The 17,724-nt window shown below is 40.0% G+C and overlaps 2 protein-coding genes across 6 annotated transcripts in view; one reads left to right on the top strand and one right to left on the bottom strand.

Moving 5' to 3' along the window:
- Positions 1 to 404: 404 nt before the first annotated feature.
- On the bottom strand, positions 405 to 8,336 carry LOC118789658 (transmembrane protein 178A-like). The gene is made up of 4 exons (XM_036546159.1): positions 7,410 to 8,336; positions 5,779 to 5,892; positions 2,149 to 2,286; positions 405 to 755 (listed from the first exon to the last, which is right to left on the bottom strand). Exons 1-4 carry the CDS (start codon positions 7,819 to 7,821, stop codon positions 514 to 516), a joined length of 906 nt encoding a protein of 301 aa, XP_036402052.1. The 5' UTR covers positions 7,822 to 8,336; the 3' UTR covers positions 405 to 513.
- Positions 8,337 to 12,531: 4,195 nt separating this feature from the next.
- LOC118789657 (mitogen-activated protein kinase kinase kinase kinase 3-like) overlaps positions 12,532 to 17,724 on the top strand; it is a 66,330-nt gene continuing 61,137 nt past the window's right edge. For all 5 annotated transcript variants that reach the window (XM_036546157.1, XM_036546156.1, XM_036546155.1 and 2 more), the window contains exon 1: positions 12,532 to 12,771. In XM_036546157.1, the coding sequence (XP_036402050.1) occupies positions 12,673 to 12,771 (99 nt within the window). In that variant the 5' untranslated portion in view covers positions 12,532 to 12,672. The remainder of the gene's footprint in view (positions 12,772 to 17,724) is intronic.

The raw sequence follows: 17,724 nt of genomic DNA, 5'->3' as shown, positions 1-17,724 counted from the left end.
CAAATTGTTTAGGGTAATGTAGCTTCCTTTTCATACCAGTCATTTTAACTAAATTTTTATATCTGATTTGTACATGTGAGTAACTTGCCGTTCTTGTGGTGAGTTTGCCACACAACAGTTTTGACTCCTCCGGTGGTGTGACTTTATTTGCTGAAGACCTGCTTTACCCAGAGGCCAGCCTTTGGGATAAAATATATGACAGCTGACACGGTTTCAAACACTCCATTGTCTTTAAATCAAATGTTTGTTCTTAACAAACGACCAATAAACACACAGATGCACTAAGAGAACACGCTGTTCATAGTTACAGCTATGATGTTGCATTACATCCCATCCAGGAAGAGAGACCAAAACAAAACAAAAAAAAAAATCACTCAGAGACTACAGGTTCACGGCGTCGCTTCCGACTTCTCCACAAAAAGCACTGGGGTATCCGCAAGTGGAAATGAGACAGGAACTGAACGGTGCGTATGCCTTCTCAATCCCTGCTGATGCACGCTGGCCCGGCGGGGCTCACACCGAAGAGTCACGGGCAGTCTTGGACTGCAGGGTCATGGTGCGGCTGATGAAAGGGTAAGTGGTGCACAGGCAGCCGGACGCCACAATCAGGCCCAGGCTGACCCAGGCGCAGAAGATGGACCAGCTGTAGCCGTGCTCCACGTCGCTTGGCAGCCCGTAGATGAAGGGAGGCACCCTGGACAGGTCGTAGGAGACGCTGGCTGCGTAGGTGCAGAGGGATATGGTGCAGAAAATACCTACAGAACCCAGATGGAAATAAAGAAGTCATATTTCTTCATTTTTGTAAGCTTCTGTATCATTGTTTACCACACAAAGAATGGGGATTCCTATATGAGAAACAATTACATTCTTGAGTATACGTAGGAACAATGAAAATGACTACAACATTAACAAAAATGCATAGTTAATTTCAAAATCATAATAATAATAAAATCACCATATTAATTTGAAATATTCTTATTAACCTTCCTAGCATGTTGTGCTCAGTGAAATTTGTTTACTTCTATTGCTTGCACAGTTAAAAATTGTCCGATGAAAATAATAAACTAAAACACAACTAATTGTTGTCAGCACTCTCAGCATCTCATCAAAAGCGAGTGAATCAGACTTTAGTTTTGTACTCAGTGCGATGTTTGCTTGCCTTTGTGATTTTATTTTCTAAGCATAACAATTATTTTCCAAAAAAATATACTTCATACATTTTCAAGGCAAGTTTTTCAATTCTGATAAATGTTGACTTATGTCTAATCATAGGTGTCATTTACGCTGGGGACGCCGGGGACATGTCCCCACCACTTTTTGTCGTGGCCCATTTCGTCCCCACCACTTTAAAAAGGTGTGAACACGTCAAACCCATCGCTGTCCCCAGCACTTTTCAAAACAAAGTGAAGCCCATGTGTCTAATGCATTTTAACGATCTTTAAAAAATGTATTTCAATACATTATTCCATAACTTTAATTATTCATGTGTTTTTCATATTTCAGCTATAATGAGTTTTGCACATAACAGCTTTTGTGTCACCTGAATTTTCTTACTAATGTCCTAATCAATTTAATTTATGTAAACTAGGAAAAGTAAAGCTCCGATACTAATCCTTCCACTTTCCTTGCTCATACATTATCTCTTGTCTCACTTTGCCTCTTATCAATTCTTATATATATATATATAATATATATTACCTGAAGCCAGTTTTTAATACACTTTAAGAAACACTTTGTGAAAATCCTAACCCGGTTGGACTAAAAACATTTTGTAGATTTCTTGATAAAGTTGAGATTTGTTAAACATGTCTTTCTCTCCATTTTACTAAAAATTCACAGTTCATTTGCATTTTGGTTTTCCTTTGTTACGCTCTGCTAGGTACAAATCCCCATCTGAGACTTGTATTGAAAGGATGATGGGAGTGCTTAACACAAACTGCAACAGGAGGAGCAAGCCACATGCTGGATGGGGCTCTGTACTATGCAAGTAGGAATGTTTTGTTTATAAGAGGCCCTATGGGGATGCTGTGAGATCACACACAGCCATGATGAAGAGCAGGCTTTAGGCATGCTGGAATCTGTCCTCTGTGAATATGTAAAGGGAAAGTGGGAGATCAGTAAGGGGGTTTCAGGGGGGGATCCACATACCTGCCATGAGGAAAAGCAGACCAGACACATGCTGGGTCAGACTCTCCTCCCAGCAGAAGCTGACGGCGGCCACAATGCACCCGCACAGCATCACCGCGGCTGCCATGCCCAGGAACCCTGCTGTGATCCGCCGCAGGTCTGAAAAGAAAAGCAGGAGATAAAAAAAAAAAAAAAAAACAGGTTAAAAACAGCATCCTTATCCTGATTCTGCTTTGGATCTCTTTACACACAGAATGCGATTCATAAAAAAAGAAATGAAAATATCCCTACCTTCCTCCATTGATTTAAAATAAAAGGTTATATTAAAGTTATACAATGTCTTTTTCAGACCACATTTAAACTACTCTGTCTAGTTATGGGCACCACACTGTACGAAGGACTTGGAACTTGGACAATTCTACCATGCAGAGTACTTTTCAGACCCAATGACTCCCATGAGATAGCTGTCCATACCATAACAGATCCACCAACATGTCTAACAGTATTAAGTAATATGGTCTGATAAGTTGTTTTTTATTCTTTTTTATTCAATCTGCAATTGGTTTATGTTTGGTGAAAGCCAATGGAAACCTTCAAACCCACCCCCATCTGTCTCAGTAAATATACACAATCCCTGTTAAAACTGTGAAAAAGAGTCGGCAAGCAATGAGAATGCCTGTAACTGTCTAAAGAACAATAAAAGTCTGTAATATATGCTATGTGGGCTGGAGCTGATGCATATGTGTCCATTCTTTATCCCAAATATTGTGTGGATCATGTTTCATTTGTCTTCCACAAGGGAAGTCTGGCTCAGTGCCCAAGTACCTTACATAATCAATCCACTCACAGTAAATTTTACCTCGATAATAGGATAATAGGGCTATGATGCATAATTCTGAATAGTTTGCCTGAGTGTTCCCATTAATATTTGCTGTAGGATAATTCTGAGGTGTCATTTGGTGAGCTGCATAAATGGAACTTGTTTTATGACTAACATGGCCTATAACACAGTGTTCACTAAATGAATAAAGAGTGAATTAACCCTAATGATGAATATATATCCACATATCACAATCCTTATGTATGTGAGTAACAGGTCTCTTGCTGTGTGGCATGCCTTGTGAACACACTATATTGTCTTAAACTTGGACAGAATGGATTGGTTATGTATACAACAAAGGGCATGATCATCATAAAAGGATTTGTAAGTAGTGCATCATCACCCGCCAAATAATGGTTTAGCAAATATGAAGATGGACTCTGTAAAAAGGTTTTTGCATTTAATTGAGTTGGGACAAGCCAAACATTCTCTCAGAGCCACGGCATAAAAACACAGTCTCCCTTGTCCAACCTAACTGAGGATGTGATTCACATAAATCAGTTCTGGCCCAATCTGCAAAATGTAAACCCTAAGCTACAAGACAAGTCAAACATTTTGTGCACAGACCATTGATTTTTGGCTCAATCCATCATACAGGGCATCCAGATAAAATACAGAGCATCACCATTTTTACTTGAAGTGACAGTATTTGTTCTCCTCACTATCCTTTAGCCTTGGTGTCAAAAATACTTCTGTCAAGGAGACACCAGACTTCCAGAGTGAAAAGTATCTTATTTGATTGGTTGGAACAAGATGAATTTATACCCACAGCCCTCTAAGAGCCTATATTTGTTGCCATGGTAACAAGTCCAACTAAATTTAAGCTTGGTTTCCAGAAAAATATAAAAAAGACATATATATATTTACAAAAATTAGCCATCTTACAGATAAATCCTGCTCTGTGCAAGACCCCCAAGCTGAGGTGACCTTACAAACAAATAATAACTTCAATTAATTGATAAAATAACTGGCACCATACAGTCCTGATACTAAGGATAGATGTAAATGGCTGGCCACATAATACCGAACACACAGAATGGGTCATAGCTCTCTGAAAAAGTGTGTGTGTGTGTGTGTGTGTGTGTGTGTGTATGTGTGTGTGTGTGCATGCGTACATGCGTGTGAGTGGTTGTTCATACTTGTGTGTGAGGGGTCAGTGCTGTTAGGGAGTTATAGGCTCAGATAAAGTATGGAAGGCTTATCTTGTATGCATAATTACAGTATTTGATTCCAGCTTTTACACTGCACCAGAATTCCCATTCATTTACTCATAACACTAGCTCTCTTAAGTCTACTAATATACTTGCCAGACCTTCTGTGTTGAACACAGAACTATTGAACATCAGTGGTACATAAAACCACTACTGTCCACTAAACAGAATACATTTAAAGACCATACCTAGTGCATTCCTCGGAACAACCACTACCTGACTAAACTATCATTATTTTATGTTTATATTTGAGAAGCTTGTTAATTGTTTTCAAGTTCCATGGAAAAATACTAAATACCAAATAACTGTCCTTAAAAGTACAAATCCCAGGTATATCCAATGAAACATTTTCTCTAGGTTTACATTTTTCAGAGAAGTAGCTTGGATGCCCCTTACACAAAGCCTCTAACTGAGGAACAAAATGTCATCATAGATTGTGTGTGTGTTCAGACAGTCAGTTACCCTGGTGAATCATGTCTCTCCACTGGCAGAAATGAGGATGTGATTACTACCCATGACCAGCATCTTTATTTTAGTGCAAAACTTGTAGTATGCCTCATGAATTTATCTATCTATCTATCACTATCTATATAAGTGGATATGTTGGATTTTTTCTGCTTACATCAAAATTCTTATATTTTAATACAAATTCAATTGCACAGTACAAATTCAGATTTTTTATGAATATCTGAAGACAGAAAACACGTGGATCACATGTATTCAAACCTTTAGGTAATCGTTCAAGCTAAATCTGACAAGCCAAATCTATACCAACATTCTGTGTACTGGAAGTTCAGTGGAAGCTTCTGAAACTATAGGCAACTAAAGTCCTCTTGTTTCCATGTGGTATAAAAAGAGGTAATACACAGAAAAGATTCATTAGTAGCATGCATTATCATGGTTGATGTTTGAGAGTCCTCTGAAGACTGCAGATAAATGGCCATTGACCTCCATAAATTGTAAGATGCCAATAATGGAACTCATCATCCACTTCCCACTGAAGTGTCAATACTATTGTCAATAATACTATTATTTCCAAGCATTCAGGCAGATCTACAGAATAATGGTAAACTGAGCGCAAAATGAATGGTCTCACCAAATCATATCAATTGCACCGTAATCCAATCTAACAACTGTGGTTCACAAAAAAGAAATCCCACACAGTGCCAGTGCCAGAACCTCATACAATACAACAGGAAGTGTCTTGTCAGAGTAATCCATACCAGAAGAGCATTTATAAAATAATAATTACAGTAATGTCAATATATGTAACCCTCAGATATTCTGGAATGAAATCTATTGGTGCGAACAATGAGAGATTATGCTCTCTGCACCGCACAATTATTTTAAAAAAAAATTTAACAAGCAGAAAAATATCCTCGATGTATATTTTTTTTCTTTCGTCTGATTTTTTGTTCCTAGTAAATAAGAGTTTTGAATAAATATGGAGGGCACTATAAGATGAATAAACAGACAAAGAAAAACACCCCACTGAGACCTGGAAAATAATGTTTGAAAACTTAATTTGATGTAGTTGGCCATTTAATTTGAAGTGCTTACGCAAGAGGTGCCATTCATCTTGTTGAATAGTCCTTGTCAGGTTGTAGGGGATGTTCCTCAGTCGAATGGGCTGCGAGAGATGGTACTTGACAGTTGTGCATCGCTGAGCAATACCTGCACGGAGAAAATATTGTTATTGTTGAAGGATATTTTGATATTATATTAAACAAAGACAATATACCAAGGAACTTACATTGCCCCCTCGCACGAACACTAATCACTCCAAGAGAAAGAAACCCTTCTTCGTTCTTCCTTCGTTACTTTCGGGTGTGACGACGACGTCTCAAAGCAAGCGATATATACTATTGCCACAAGGTGGCACACAGTACACGTTTTGGCCATTTTTAAACTCGGCGCACTACCTGTAAGACAGCACCAGGCTCTCATGCGGGATACCTTAGATTAATTTGTTATTTATGCTTAAGCCATCAACATTACCAAAATTCTCACTGCATGAAATATACTGCCAAACCTGACCGCAGCACAGGACTAAATTATGAAATATCTGGGAATGCGTATTTGCAGCTCATGAGTATTTCAAAGGGGACTGTTACACTTTTTTACATTTCTTAGTAATAAAACAGTGTGTAGTGGTTTTTGAAAGCACGTTCAAGCCAAATGCGTAAATTTTCATAAGTGACGTTTGAAGAAGGCAATAAAGAAGATAATGGTTTGTATTCATTTTTCTTTTAACAGCTAGGTGTCCAGCGTGGGTAATTTCAAACAGCATACTATACAGAGTGAGAATTAAATCACGTTGTACTCATTTACATTAAATGGCTGATTGAAATTCCGTAAAACACGTCAAATAAAACTGTTCAAATGGAGTGTCAGGTATAAAAGTGGTTCTTTGAGATTATAATCGTTACATTCTCGTAGCGAGTCTATGAACATATTATGAACATATTATTTGCATCGGATACTGGCAACCTGCCTTTTACATTTACATTTATTTATTTAGCAGACGCTTTTATAACGGTTGTTCGCCATCAGTGATTTCTTTTTCTCCAATTAATCCTGATCGTCTTTCACAGCTTCTTGTTACCATCTCTTTTGGCCGGGTAGATTCAAAATGTAGTAACAAATCACGATCCAATTGATCGAAACGGTAGCTACCGCAAAATAAATACACAGAAATTACTAAAATAGTAAATTAATTATTTAAAAAAACACCATAACATAACGATGTTATTGGTGTTATTAGGATGACCTAAATGAAAAAAAAATGTTGACAAATAGTTTACCTGTAAATAGCTAATTTGCTGTCAGTAAGGTCTCACATATTATTTTAAAAAATATCATTTAACGTATTCCTCGAAATGATTGCGCTTCCGCAGCTCAAACTCTGCTTTAATACAGTCTATTTTAAGATAATCCCTTTTGCTTTCATTCCACTTCCCAGGTGTTTCATCTCAGTTTACGATGACATACTAATCGCTTTACCATTCAATGAACTGGCCAGTGTGTTAAAACAGTATTGCGGTGCATTAGCAACCAGAATTGACTTGAGACTACAATTATGCGATGGTCATCGCACTCTGTCGAAGACAAGGGGCTGAACCTTCAGAGTACCTTTCATGAAGACTTCATCTCGCCAAATCATTCTCTCCAGAGCCCAAACAAGATCTTACCCTTTGATATAAGGCTGTCAATATCTCGGTCAATGCCGAGGTAGTAGCATTTCCTCCAGAGTCCGGAATAGGTGGAGAACAGCGGCCGCCCACATTCCGTCTCCAGAATTCCCATCCCTAAAAGTGACCTCCAGTTCTCCAGGAGTTCTTCTTCCCTGCTGCCGACGTGTATCGGCTTCATCAGAGCCAGATTCCGGCGTGGGTTGTTGTTGTCCACAAGAGGCAAGTGATAAATAGGCATCACCCTGTTTTGCTGGTCATTGGACTCTGTCCCGTACTGGTCGCAGTTCGCCTTGTGCCTGCGCGTATCGGTCTCATACCAGTGATCAGTGAAAATAGCGGTGATCAGAAGCATTAGCGATACCAAGCTCATGCATAAGCTGATTGTGGTTACGAGAGCCTGTTTCTCCATATTTCAGTCATAAGTGCTGAAGTTGCGCACGGACAGTCAGGTCGGTCAAGCAAAATGCTTTTTTTAACATCGGTCACTCCAACTACAGAGCAGCCCCGTGGACGCTCGAATTTGAGTAAAAACACTCAGATGCGATCGGCTCAATCATTCGTCCAGGACTAACCTTTGGTGCCGAAAGCAGTGGGGCAACCCAGGTGGGTGTGATATCTGGTCAGATGTACAGATGAAGGGTGCGCTCCGAGTTACCCTGTCTCATCAATGTGAACCTGGATTCCCCTCTCCTTCCTCTGCTTCTCTCCAGAGCATTGACTCAGTAATGATCTTCAGAAGTCCGCAGCGACATCTCTCGCTTTCTTGTTTGCCTTGGTCTGAGAGGGAGCCTATTCCTTTCCTCCCTCTGAGATAAATATTGCAGAGAGGCACACGGAACGCGCGAGGGGATGTCGAAGCTGTCATGCTCTCAGCGCCAACAATAGCGTTGGGTGTGTCGTGGAGATAAGCGCCCAACCAATCGCGCCTTACGTGGTGCAGGTTCAAATCGATTCCTGAGTGCCTGAAGATGCAGGAGGAGAAAAATAGATTCACTCCCTTCGGAAGCAAATGTATTCATATCCACATTGATCAAATAACAATGAGAAACATTATCATCATCATTACCAACTACCCTATCACCTAATCTACGTCACAGACACATTTAATAATGGCAACATGTTTATGAGGTAAATAGAGCTGTGAATGAAGCTATATATTAACTGTAGGTGTTAGATGGTACAGAAGTGAATTTTTTAGAGTCGGACTTCAGAGTCATTTTGGTTATTTGTAAGGTATATACCAAAACTGACCTCTCAGTGCTGTATAGGTATAACGAATGCCCTGCCAACCTGTAATTTAGCAAAAGACAATATAAATATTTGATGCTAGTCTCATCATAATATGTGTTAACACACAATTATTTAGCTAGTCAAATTTTTTTCCAGAACTGCATGGCTGCTGGTAGCATATGTGTATTGTATTATATGTCTATGTTATGTGTTTCCTTTACCTAACACAGCTTATCTGTGTAAGTATTTGCACTGGTTTCCCTAGAATAATACAAACATTTTAATTCTGCTGTCTCAGCTGCCTTCATCAAACAATCAAAGTGTTACACCTTCTGCCATGCTATACATTTTTATTGCATGGAATCACATCACCTCACTCTGTAGACTCTAAATGTATTCCTTTTTCAAAAGCTTGGGTTATTAAAATCAGCTTCTGTTTTTACCAGATGTTGATTATGGAACTACAGTCTTTGCATCAGATTTGGTAGGTCAATCGTAGAGGGTATGTCTGAACGTTTTTTTCCGTGCACAAACTCAAAATGAAAATTTTTCAAACAGTTGACGACTCTCTACTCCAGCTCCAGTTCCCCTGGCTGCCACCAGCTTATAAACAACTTCCTTAGGGGGATCTGATAGCCATTGTGTGTGATGAATTTGCCCAGGGAAGGGGGGCGGAGCTGCACTGACACTGATCCATTCTGCTAACGTTCTCATGAATGGTGCTGACAACACTTTGCAAGGGTAAAGGAGCTAAGAGCTAATCTAGGGGACATCTGGTGGCTGAAATGAACACCAGCTCGCACGCTTTTCTTATAGGGCCAAAGCCACAACCACATCAGCTAAGTGTGGTATGTGTCACACTGTGCAAAATTGAAAAAAAAAAAACAGGACAAAGCAACAATGAGAAGGATATCCTTTTTCAGATACGTTTGCCTGCGCATGAGACAGCAGTCTGTGCTGTGTATACAATATCCTGCTTTCCGCTAAACAGCAGTTTGTTGGAGGACCGCCCACTGCATCACATTCATTCACCCAGTGAAACGTTACTTTAATGTTAACCGAACATGCTTATTTTATTATTGAACCCCACCATTATGTCCACAATGCTTTACTGATGCAAAAGATCACTGTCAGTATTTATTTATTTTGTTACATGAGCTAACAAATGGCCCAGAGCTGAGATAGATGGTGACATGCTGAAGCACTCTGGGTCTGAGAATAACTCCGGGCCCAGTGCTGCACTGAATACTCCACCTGTTAATTATCAGGTATCTCAGCCATACTGGAGTGATTTCTTGGTTGCCTTTGATTTGTGTTTAATCTGTGCTTGTTCAGAGTGTAATGACCATCTATTAAACTGGGGGCTGGATACATGCCCAGAGTGTAAATGCAGAGATAAAATAAATGACTATGCCAAAAACCAAAACAAATTTCATAGTTGTTCATTTTCTGTGTTCGGTAAAGCAGACAGCCATTACATGACATCAAATCTTTCCTTTCCTTTCAAATCTGGAATTAATGCATAATAATATATTTTACTTTAAACAATTATGAAGTCATTTGGAAAGCAGTGCCAGTGACAGCAGTGCAAAAGACTTGATGGTGCAGTTCCTGCAGGGTTTGGAGTACGTGCCTAACTCTGAGGGAAAAAAAAGCTTCAAAAGCCCCGACTCAACTTGTGTCTCTCAAGTGTTCAAGTGTATACAATACAAACACAGCACTGGTTCAGAGGATTCAGAATATCCACATTTTGATTAAGTGCTTAAATTCTGAAATCAGATGACTCTCTCGTGGAATAACGTTTATCAGAACATATTTCAAGAAGTAAAAGGAGGATTAATGGTAAAAATATAGGCCATGAGGGCAGGGTGAAGCTAGAGAGGTCTGGTATGGTAACCCTTTTTTTCATGTCTGTTACAGGTAGCTGTAGAAACAATTGTGCACTGAAACATAATTTATGCTATCTCATAATTCAATACCCTGAAAATAAACACATAACCATTTTACTTCACTAGATTAACATTTTGGATGAGATAGCCATTATGTTAGAACACTCAAAAGAATACATATACACATAAGCAGACTTCCTAAAGTAGCATGATTTGTGAAATGAGACAGATCTAATGGAGACAATGACTGAGGGTAGTGCTTGCTTGGAATTGCATCATTGTTGTGCACATAATACACACACTACCCCCCCCCCCCCCCCCCCCCCCATCAATTAAGGAGCAGCAAGGGACAGTGCTGTGTAGATATGGATTTCTGATTTGAAATTGATGGTGCCCTGCAGGGGGAGCGAAGCCCAGTTTACCAATGATTGGGCCCCCTGTTGTGTGTCGTTATCATCAGCATCATTGCTCTTGCTAATAGGATTTGAGCGGCTGCTGCTCTTTACCCAAGAGCTCATTGAGCACTGTTTATAATACAAGATGTCTGACCTTTGCTCTGGACATTACTTTCAGGTAGTCCAGGCAGCCTAATTATGATTAATGTGATTTGATTTGTGGCAGGAATATGGCCCTTGCACCTTGTTTGAATGTCTGGTCTCTCCACGCTTCTGTAATACATGTCATGTGCCCTCTATGTATGTGATGCACTATTGATTCTGTAGTGGTTGCCAGGCAAAACCCTAGCAACGGGTCAATGTTTATGGCACTGCCACTGTGTGAATAAGGGACAGGGTCTTCTACGCCCTTCTTTTACACTTGGTCAGTTTTTGATATTTTTTTCAGCATTTTGTGTTATTAAATATAACACAAGAATCTTCTATACAATTCCAGCACAGACAATCAGCTGTCTGTACAGGGAAGCAGTGTCTGTATTTCAGTAGCACTGTAATATGACATTACGCCATTTAATACATAGTAAGAAAGAACAGGTTCTTTAAGCAGGAAGAAAACTGAAGTGAATTGAAATATTGGAAATTATTTTCAGTCACCATAAGAAGCCTGCACAGAAAAAAAAATCATTTCACATTGTTTGTTGACAGTATGGGTGTAATCCCTTTTGGCTAGAGAGAAATGCACAATAATATGACAATTTGGGGAGTAACAACTGGGAAGCAGAGGATAATAACACCAAAAAGTTACAAAATTACAAGTGTATTTGTCATTATTCTGTACTTATTCTAATTCTGGTAGTCCTCTGACCTGCAGACAATAAAGATCCTCTGAGACACATATAATATAATAAATATATAATAAAATGATTGAAATAGATCCTCCAATCAAAGCACAAGTACTATACATCAAGTACATGGATAGAAATATCAACAGATTTCTTGTTCTCATTCTTCTTTGGAACAAACATAAGTGCTACATCAAGCTCTGTATTGTAAGGAATACTATGAGTAGTATGAATAAAAAATGTGTTCATTCATTGTGTCAATATATTTCCAGGTGAAGAGCTAAAATGTTGCCATATTATGAAATCGATTTATCATGTTTTCATACTCTAATAAAACTTCTGGATAATAATAATAATTTTGGATGTCTAAGAATATATATATATATATATATATATATACATTCTTTGTCTAACAATTTTGTATCACAGACTTATCATGCTGAATGCCAGACCTCTTGAAAGTGTTTAGCCACATGACATGCCTTTTCTGCATATCGTGTCTCAGGCTGACTGACAGTTTTACCTGCAGGCACCACATCCCCTACAATTTTAAGTGTAATACACTATCAAACAATTGATTTACAATTTGTTTATGGAAATGCACTAGGAGACGTCAGACACTGTGGTGCGTATGTTATTTCGACTTCATTCCTTGTGCCATTAATCAGGAATTTTGAACATTACTTTGCAGCGCCCGCCCTTCTCGCGCTCTTCCGTCAACTCGCGTTCCCTCGAATGTAAACTGCATTCGTGCGCACGCGTATTGCGCATTGGAAGCCATGTTAAAGTTACAGTGAAGTGGGACTGTGATTTTTTCCCCCTGACGCCATATGTTTATTTGTTTGTTTCTTCCAGTCTGTAAAATCCATAAACATACCGATCGGATTCAGAAACGGGGGTTCAGATGATGAATTCCAGTTTCGACCTCTCCCGGCGGAATCCGCAGGAGGATTTCGAGCTCATTCAGAGAATAGGAAGCGGCACCTACGGAGATGTCTACAAGGTAAATGCAGCTTGTTAGCTTTTGTATATATAATACTTGATCAAACAAAACAAACATATACGGCAATATGTACTAGACGCTGCAAACAATAACAGGGTCTAGGCTGACATTTCATCACTGTAGACAGCAGCGTCAGGAGGAGAATTATTGAAGCAGGTACTGGACATGATGAGACGAGGAAACGCACGCATATATCAACATTTTTAACAGTCATGTGAGGCAGCTGGCCAAACGCAATATCGCCAAAACAATCACTCGTGAAATGTTTCAATCTGGGGTGTTAGTGATAAACACAGTGTGACGCATTACGCTTAACTCCGCCGTCCCGTCGTCTGTCTTGGCTTTGTTACATATGTAGGCTGCCTGCAAGAGTATTGCCTTGATGTGACTGAAAAATTGTCTCAAGGAACTGTGACTGCTTTTCCACCACAAACTAGGCCTTGCTCATATCGCTCATACTGGAATATCAGGTAGAGCACATCTCTGTCCATGTTTTACTCCGGAATTGGGAGTATGTGTATGTTTAACAGTTTATGGTTGTAAAATGTTTAGCTTTTCCCCGTTCGTCATTAGACTAAACAATGCAAGACCAAGTTCCCCATTTATAGCCGCTGTAAACAGTGAAGCTTACAAGTAGCTGGTAAAACATATAAAATGGTGTTATAAACTATTTGTTTGGGAGGCAGCTATGCCGTTTTTATAAATCTAGACTAATTACATTGTGGGGTGGACTTTTATGTGTGCCTTTTGGTCGTTAGTGGTTACAAATGAAGGGAATAAACAAACGACTGTAAAACAAAAACAAACCAATTAAGAAAGTCATTACTTATTAACCGAACTGTCGACCAAAACTTGATCTTATTTCTTGAGCGTCCGAGGAAGCTTTCCCAGACTGAAGTAACAATACCTTCATCAAAACAACAACTGTTGTTTTGATGAATAATAAATGTATAATCTCTTAGGAATTGTTAATATTCTTGTCAGTTGTTGCACTTGCATTCTGGTGTTAAAATCTTTCCACAATAGTGTTTATTTATTGAATAAAATAAAAACCTAGGCCTCCCTTATTTAAAGTTATTGTTTCAGGACTGTATATGCAATCTGTTGTACAAAAGTAGTTACTTTAGTTACTACTAAAACTGCTGAAGAATATTTAACCAAATAAAGTGATGCTGAGCTGAGCAATGTTTTGAATAAGAAGAGAAAACGCAGGAATCAATAAGAAAGTATTTGCTACGTTGCTGTGATAATAACAAATGTTAAGTAGTGGTATCTTCCTACTCTGCCTTAACATGCAGTGCCATATACTACCGGCCATTTGGGGATTCTCTTTATGAAGCAGTAAACACCTGTTTAATTGTCCCAGTCTCTCTGGAGTGGAGGTATGTCAGGGACATGCTTCTTTGTTTATTTGGTTTCCCCTTTGGAGTAATGTGCAGATTACTGTGCCTATCTTAGACCAAGCTTAGAGTTTCTCTGTGTGCCTTGCATTGCGTTTATTATGTGTCAGGTGCAATTTTTGAATTTAGTCTTAAATCTTACTATTGTTTGGTCAAAAGCCAAGCAGAAAATGAGCATGACGTTATTAAATGCTTGACTGTGTGCAGTGGGTTAATGACAGAGCTGAAGTAGTCAACTTTTGTGTGTACTTACTTTTATAAGGACTCTTCCTCTGATTAAATTGTTTTCCTCAAAACCTTTTTCCTCCATATTAATTGTGGTACATCTTAGAAAGGAGTGGTCTTGAGGTTGTACTGGGAGAGCTGGTGCTGTGTGTGTGTGTGTGTGTGTGTGTGTGTGTACGTGTGCGCTGCCCATTGTTTCATAACGGCCCCCAAAAAGGAAGCGGTAGGGCAAAAGCTGCCGTCAGAGTTTCAGATGGCCAACTTGCAACTGGACAATGAATAAAAGGCTGCATGGCTCATCCTGTTTTTCTGAGATTGTCCTTTTCTCTCATGCTCTCATTTTTGACAGACACACTAACAAAAGGGGAAAAAGGAGAGGATGCTGGTTGGCATGAAATTAGTTTGCAGTTCGGTAGTTTTGTAATGTCGACTGTGTCTGTCAGATAGCAGTTGCTTTCAAGGAATTGTGATGTAACCTCAACGCATTCATGCAAATGCTCTGTGAACAGTGTAGACAGTATAGTAATCAGATTACCAGAAAGACTCCTGGTCTTACTGTAGTCTCCTTATCAAGCATGTATTGAATTCCCAGATAAAAGTTGGCTCTATCAGAGTTTACGCTGCTCTTGTGTTGGATAATGTGGACAGGAACTCTTAAATCCTTTTCTATGAGCCATGTTTCCCATCGAACAGGTGGTTTTGTGTCGATATGAATTGTTGGCTGCTGAAGGAAACCACGGTCAAAAGTCACTGTAGTCAGTTCAGTTTACTCATAGGAGAAGGTAAAATAGCATATGAAGTCAGTTATCTTCCTGGTATAAGTGTAGTGCCTCTGTCTTATTTTGAGGGCTGTGTGTGTGATTGCAGATGTTTGATTTTGTCTGTATGTGTCCATACGTGCCTGTGTGTGTGTGTAAGGGTATGTTGTATCCACATATATGTGTGTATTTGTGCATTTGTGTGCCTGTGAGTGTGTGTGTGTGCACACACGCGTGCATGAGTGTGGATGGAGATGGGTGTGTGTTCGGATTATGCAAGCAGAACCCGCCATGCTGTGATGTGTTTTCTTTGGCTTCCTCTGGAGTTTGTCGCTTCCCTCTCTCAGGAAGCACGGCCATATTTTTTCAGCAAGGGCAGTGCTCTGATTTCAGCTGTAACACAGCAGAAACCCCTGGAGTGGGAGCGCAGGACCTCAGAGCCGCTAAATTCCCCAGTGGCAACAGGCTCGTGCGCTGGACCACATCCAGAATCCTTTTTTAGGAAGCCTTTGATGCACATTTTCTGTGAGCCTGGGCATAATTGAAGGCAGGTAGGGAAGCACCACCCCCAGCGTGGCATGCTGCCTTATGCACCTACATGGTTGTGTGGAAAGGTCTAATGCAGCCGCTCCATGAAATGTGACAGTGATTTCCAGGCCAATAAACACTGTCCGGTGTTTGCACAGAAGTTAATCTCATAATTGCACTCTGACGCAATGCGGGTCAGTCTCCTCCTGGACCTGATAGGATTCCGGCTGGTATTAGTCCAGCAGTGAGGTGGGAGGATTCAGAGGTATGTCTTTCTGCACTGTAGACAAACACAGGTCATTGCCCCCCCCCCCCCCCCCCCCCCCCCCCCCCCCTATCCACGCACGCATACACAGTGCAAGTCCTACATTGGTTTGTATCAGCAGGACGGACCGAGTCTGAGGTCTGTCTGCTCTGCTGTCTGGTCCCGCATGTGTGAAACACATTATAGTGCGTTTGACTGCTGAATTCAGTCTCAAACAGGAGACTAAAGAGATCTTTGTGTGTGCCAGGGTGTTTTTTTTGACCCAGTTGGTGTTCAGTTTTTCCTACAATTTCAGAAATTCTTTCACAAGAAAACTAAGAAACTGATGCAGTGATTTACCCCTGCTAATCTTGTGATGTTGTGTTTTAAAGGAGCAGGCTGGAATCCAGTCTCTTATTTTGGGGGGGGGGGGGGGGGGGGGGGGTTGCACTCTGGAGAAGGAGGGATTTGACTCTTTGAGTGAAGGAAAGCAGATTAAGGTGCAACATTAATGGAGCTGGCATTCTGAGTGGCACTGCTCTCGCATCGGCAGTGAGAGTGGAAACTGGAGATAAGGACTCTCACCTATCATCCAAGGTGTGCTTGCAGTCCCTTTGTCTCACACAAGTTCCACAACTCCCTTCTAATGTGATCCTCTTTAAAGATTTCCACTGGAGAGATGGCAGCTTTCCTATTTGCTGACCCTTCGGTGTCTACCGTTGTTCTTAAGTGGCGTAGGAGACCATTCCATTTTAATTCAACTCAGGTTTATGGTTCTTTGGGTAGTGATAGTTAGTAGTAGATAGTATTTTTCAGTTTATATTACCTTTACATACAGGCAGACCAGCACTACTACTTCAGATGAATAATTATTTCCTTAATATTTTATTTATTATTGTTGTTTTTACTATTGTTGTTATTATTGTTGAGTATTAAAAAACAGTTGTAAAAAATGACATGAAAGTGTAATCCTCAGTGCACCGTTATTTATAGTGGTGCCCCTGCTACAGACCCATTTAACAGTTGACTTGCAGATTTTCCAACATGGTGTCCCGACAATTACCCTGTAAACACAGTACAAAAAACTGCCAGCTGGACAGAAAGCAATAATATGTGAGGAAGCAGGGAGTGAGGGGTGTTTGCAAGTGTAGACCGCAGCCAGATCATTTATGGCCTCAGCAGTGCTGGGAACACAAGCAAGAGGTCTGTGACTGCTGTGTCTGTGTCTGCTCCCACAGACACATTGTGACGTGCAACCAGGTTTGGCTCGCTCAGGTTAGATATATGATAATCTAGCATGGTGTACTATTGGCTTGTTGATTAATTACTTCCATTTTTGCCGTGATGTGATTGATATATATCTACCCTGTGTTAATTGGTACTGTGTCAATAGTGAAAAAAGTGTTTCAGATGAATGGCCTGTTTTTGTGCAGAAGTGGCACACTCAGATTAATAGGTGTTCATATTTGTATACGTATGTGTATTTGGGTGCATTTGTTCGTTACTGTAAAACAGAATTACAGGTCCATCCTTTGAAAAGTAAGTTGTATTGTGCTGTGGTCAGAAATACGTTTAAATGTAAAGTATACTTCCTCCCTCTGAAGACAATATAAACTACTTCCGAGGGCTGTGCTGCACTGCTGTATTTCCATTGACCTGCTTAAGATGTGTGTGTCCAGTTGCAGTGTTGTGGTTTTCAGGTGAACAGAAGGACTCTTGCATCTGAGCTGTTTGAACCATAGGCTTGCTTATGTCACAGTTATCTGTGCAGAATAAGATCACTCACAGGAATTGTGTA

The sequence above is a fragment of the Megalops cyprinoides genome, chromosome 15 (genome assembly GCF_013368585.1).
Source record: "Megalops cyprinoides isolate fMegCyp1 chromosome 15, fMegCyp1.pri, whole genome shotgun sequence".
NCBI lineage: Eukaryota > Metazoa > Chordata > Actinopteri > Elopiformes > Megalopidae > Megalops > Megalops cyprinoides.
The sequence above is the reverse complement of the archived record's forward strand: the minus strand, read 5'-3'. Positions and strand labels throughout refer to the sequence as shown.

Coding starts and splice junctions, on each gene's coding strand:
- LOC118789658 (XM_036546159.1), bottom strand. CDS start 7,821: ATGGAGAAACAGGCTCTCGTAACCACAATCAGCTTATGCATGAGCTTG. Junction 5,893..7,409: donor TGACAGCCTTATATCAAAGG/GTAAGATCTTGT, acceptor TTCTCCGTGCAG/GTATTGCTCAGCGATGCACA. Junction 756..2,148: donor TCTGCTTTTCCTCATGGCAG/GTATGTGGATCC, acceptor TGGGTTCTGTAG/GTATTTTCTGCACCATATCC.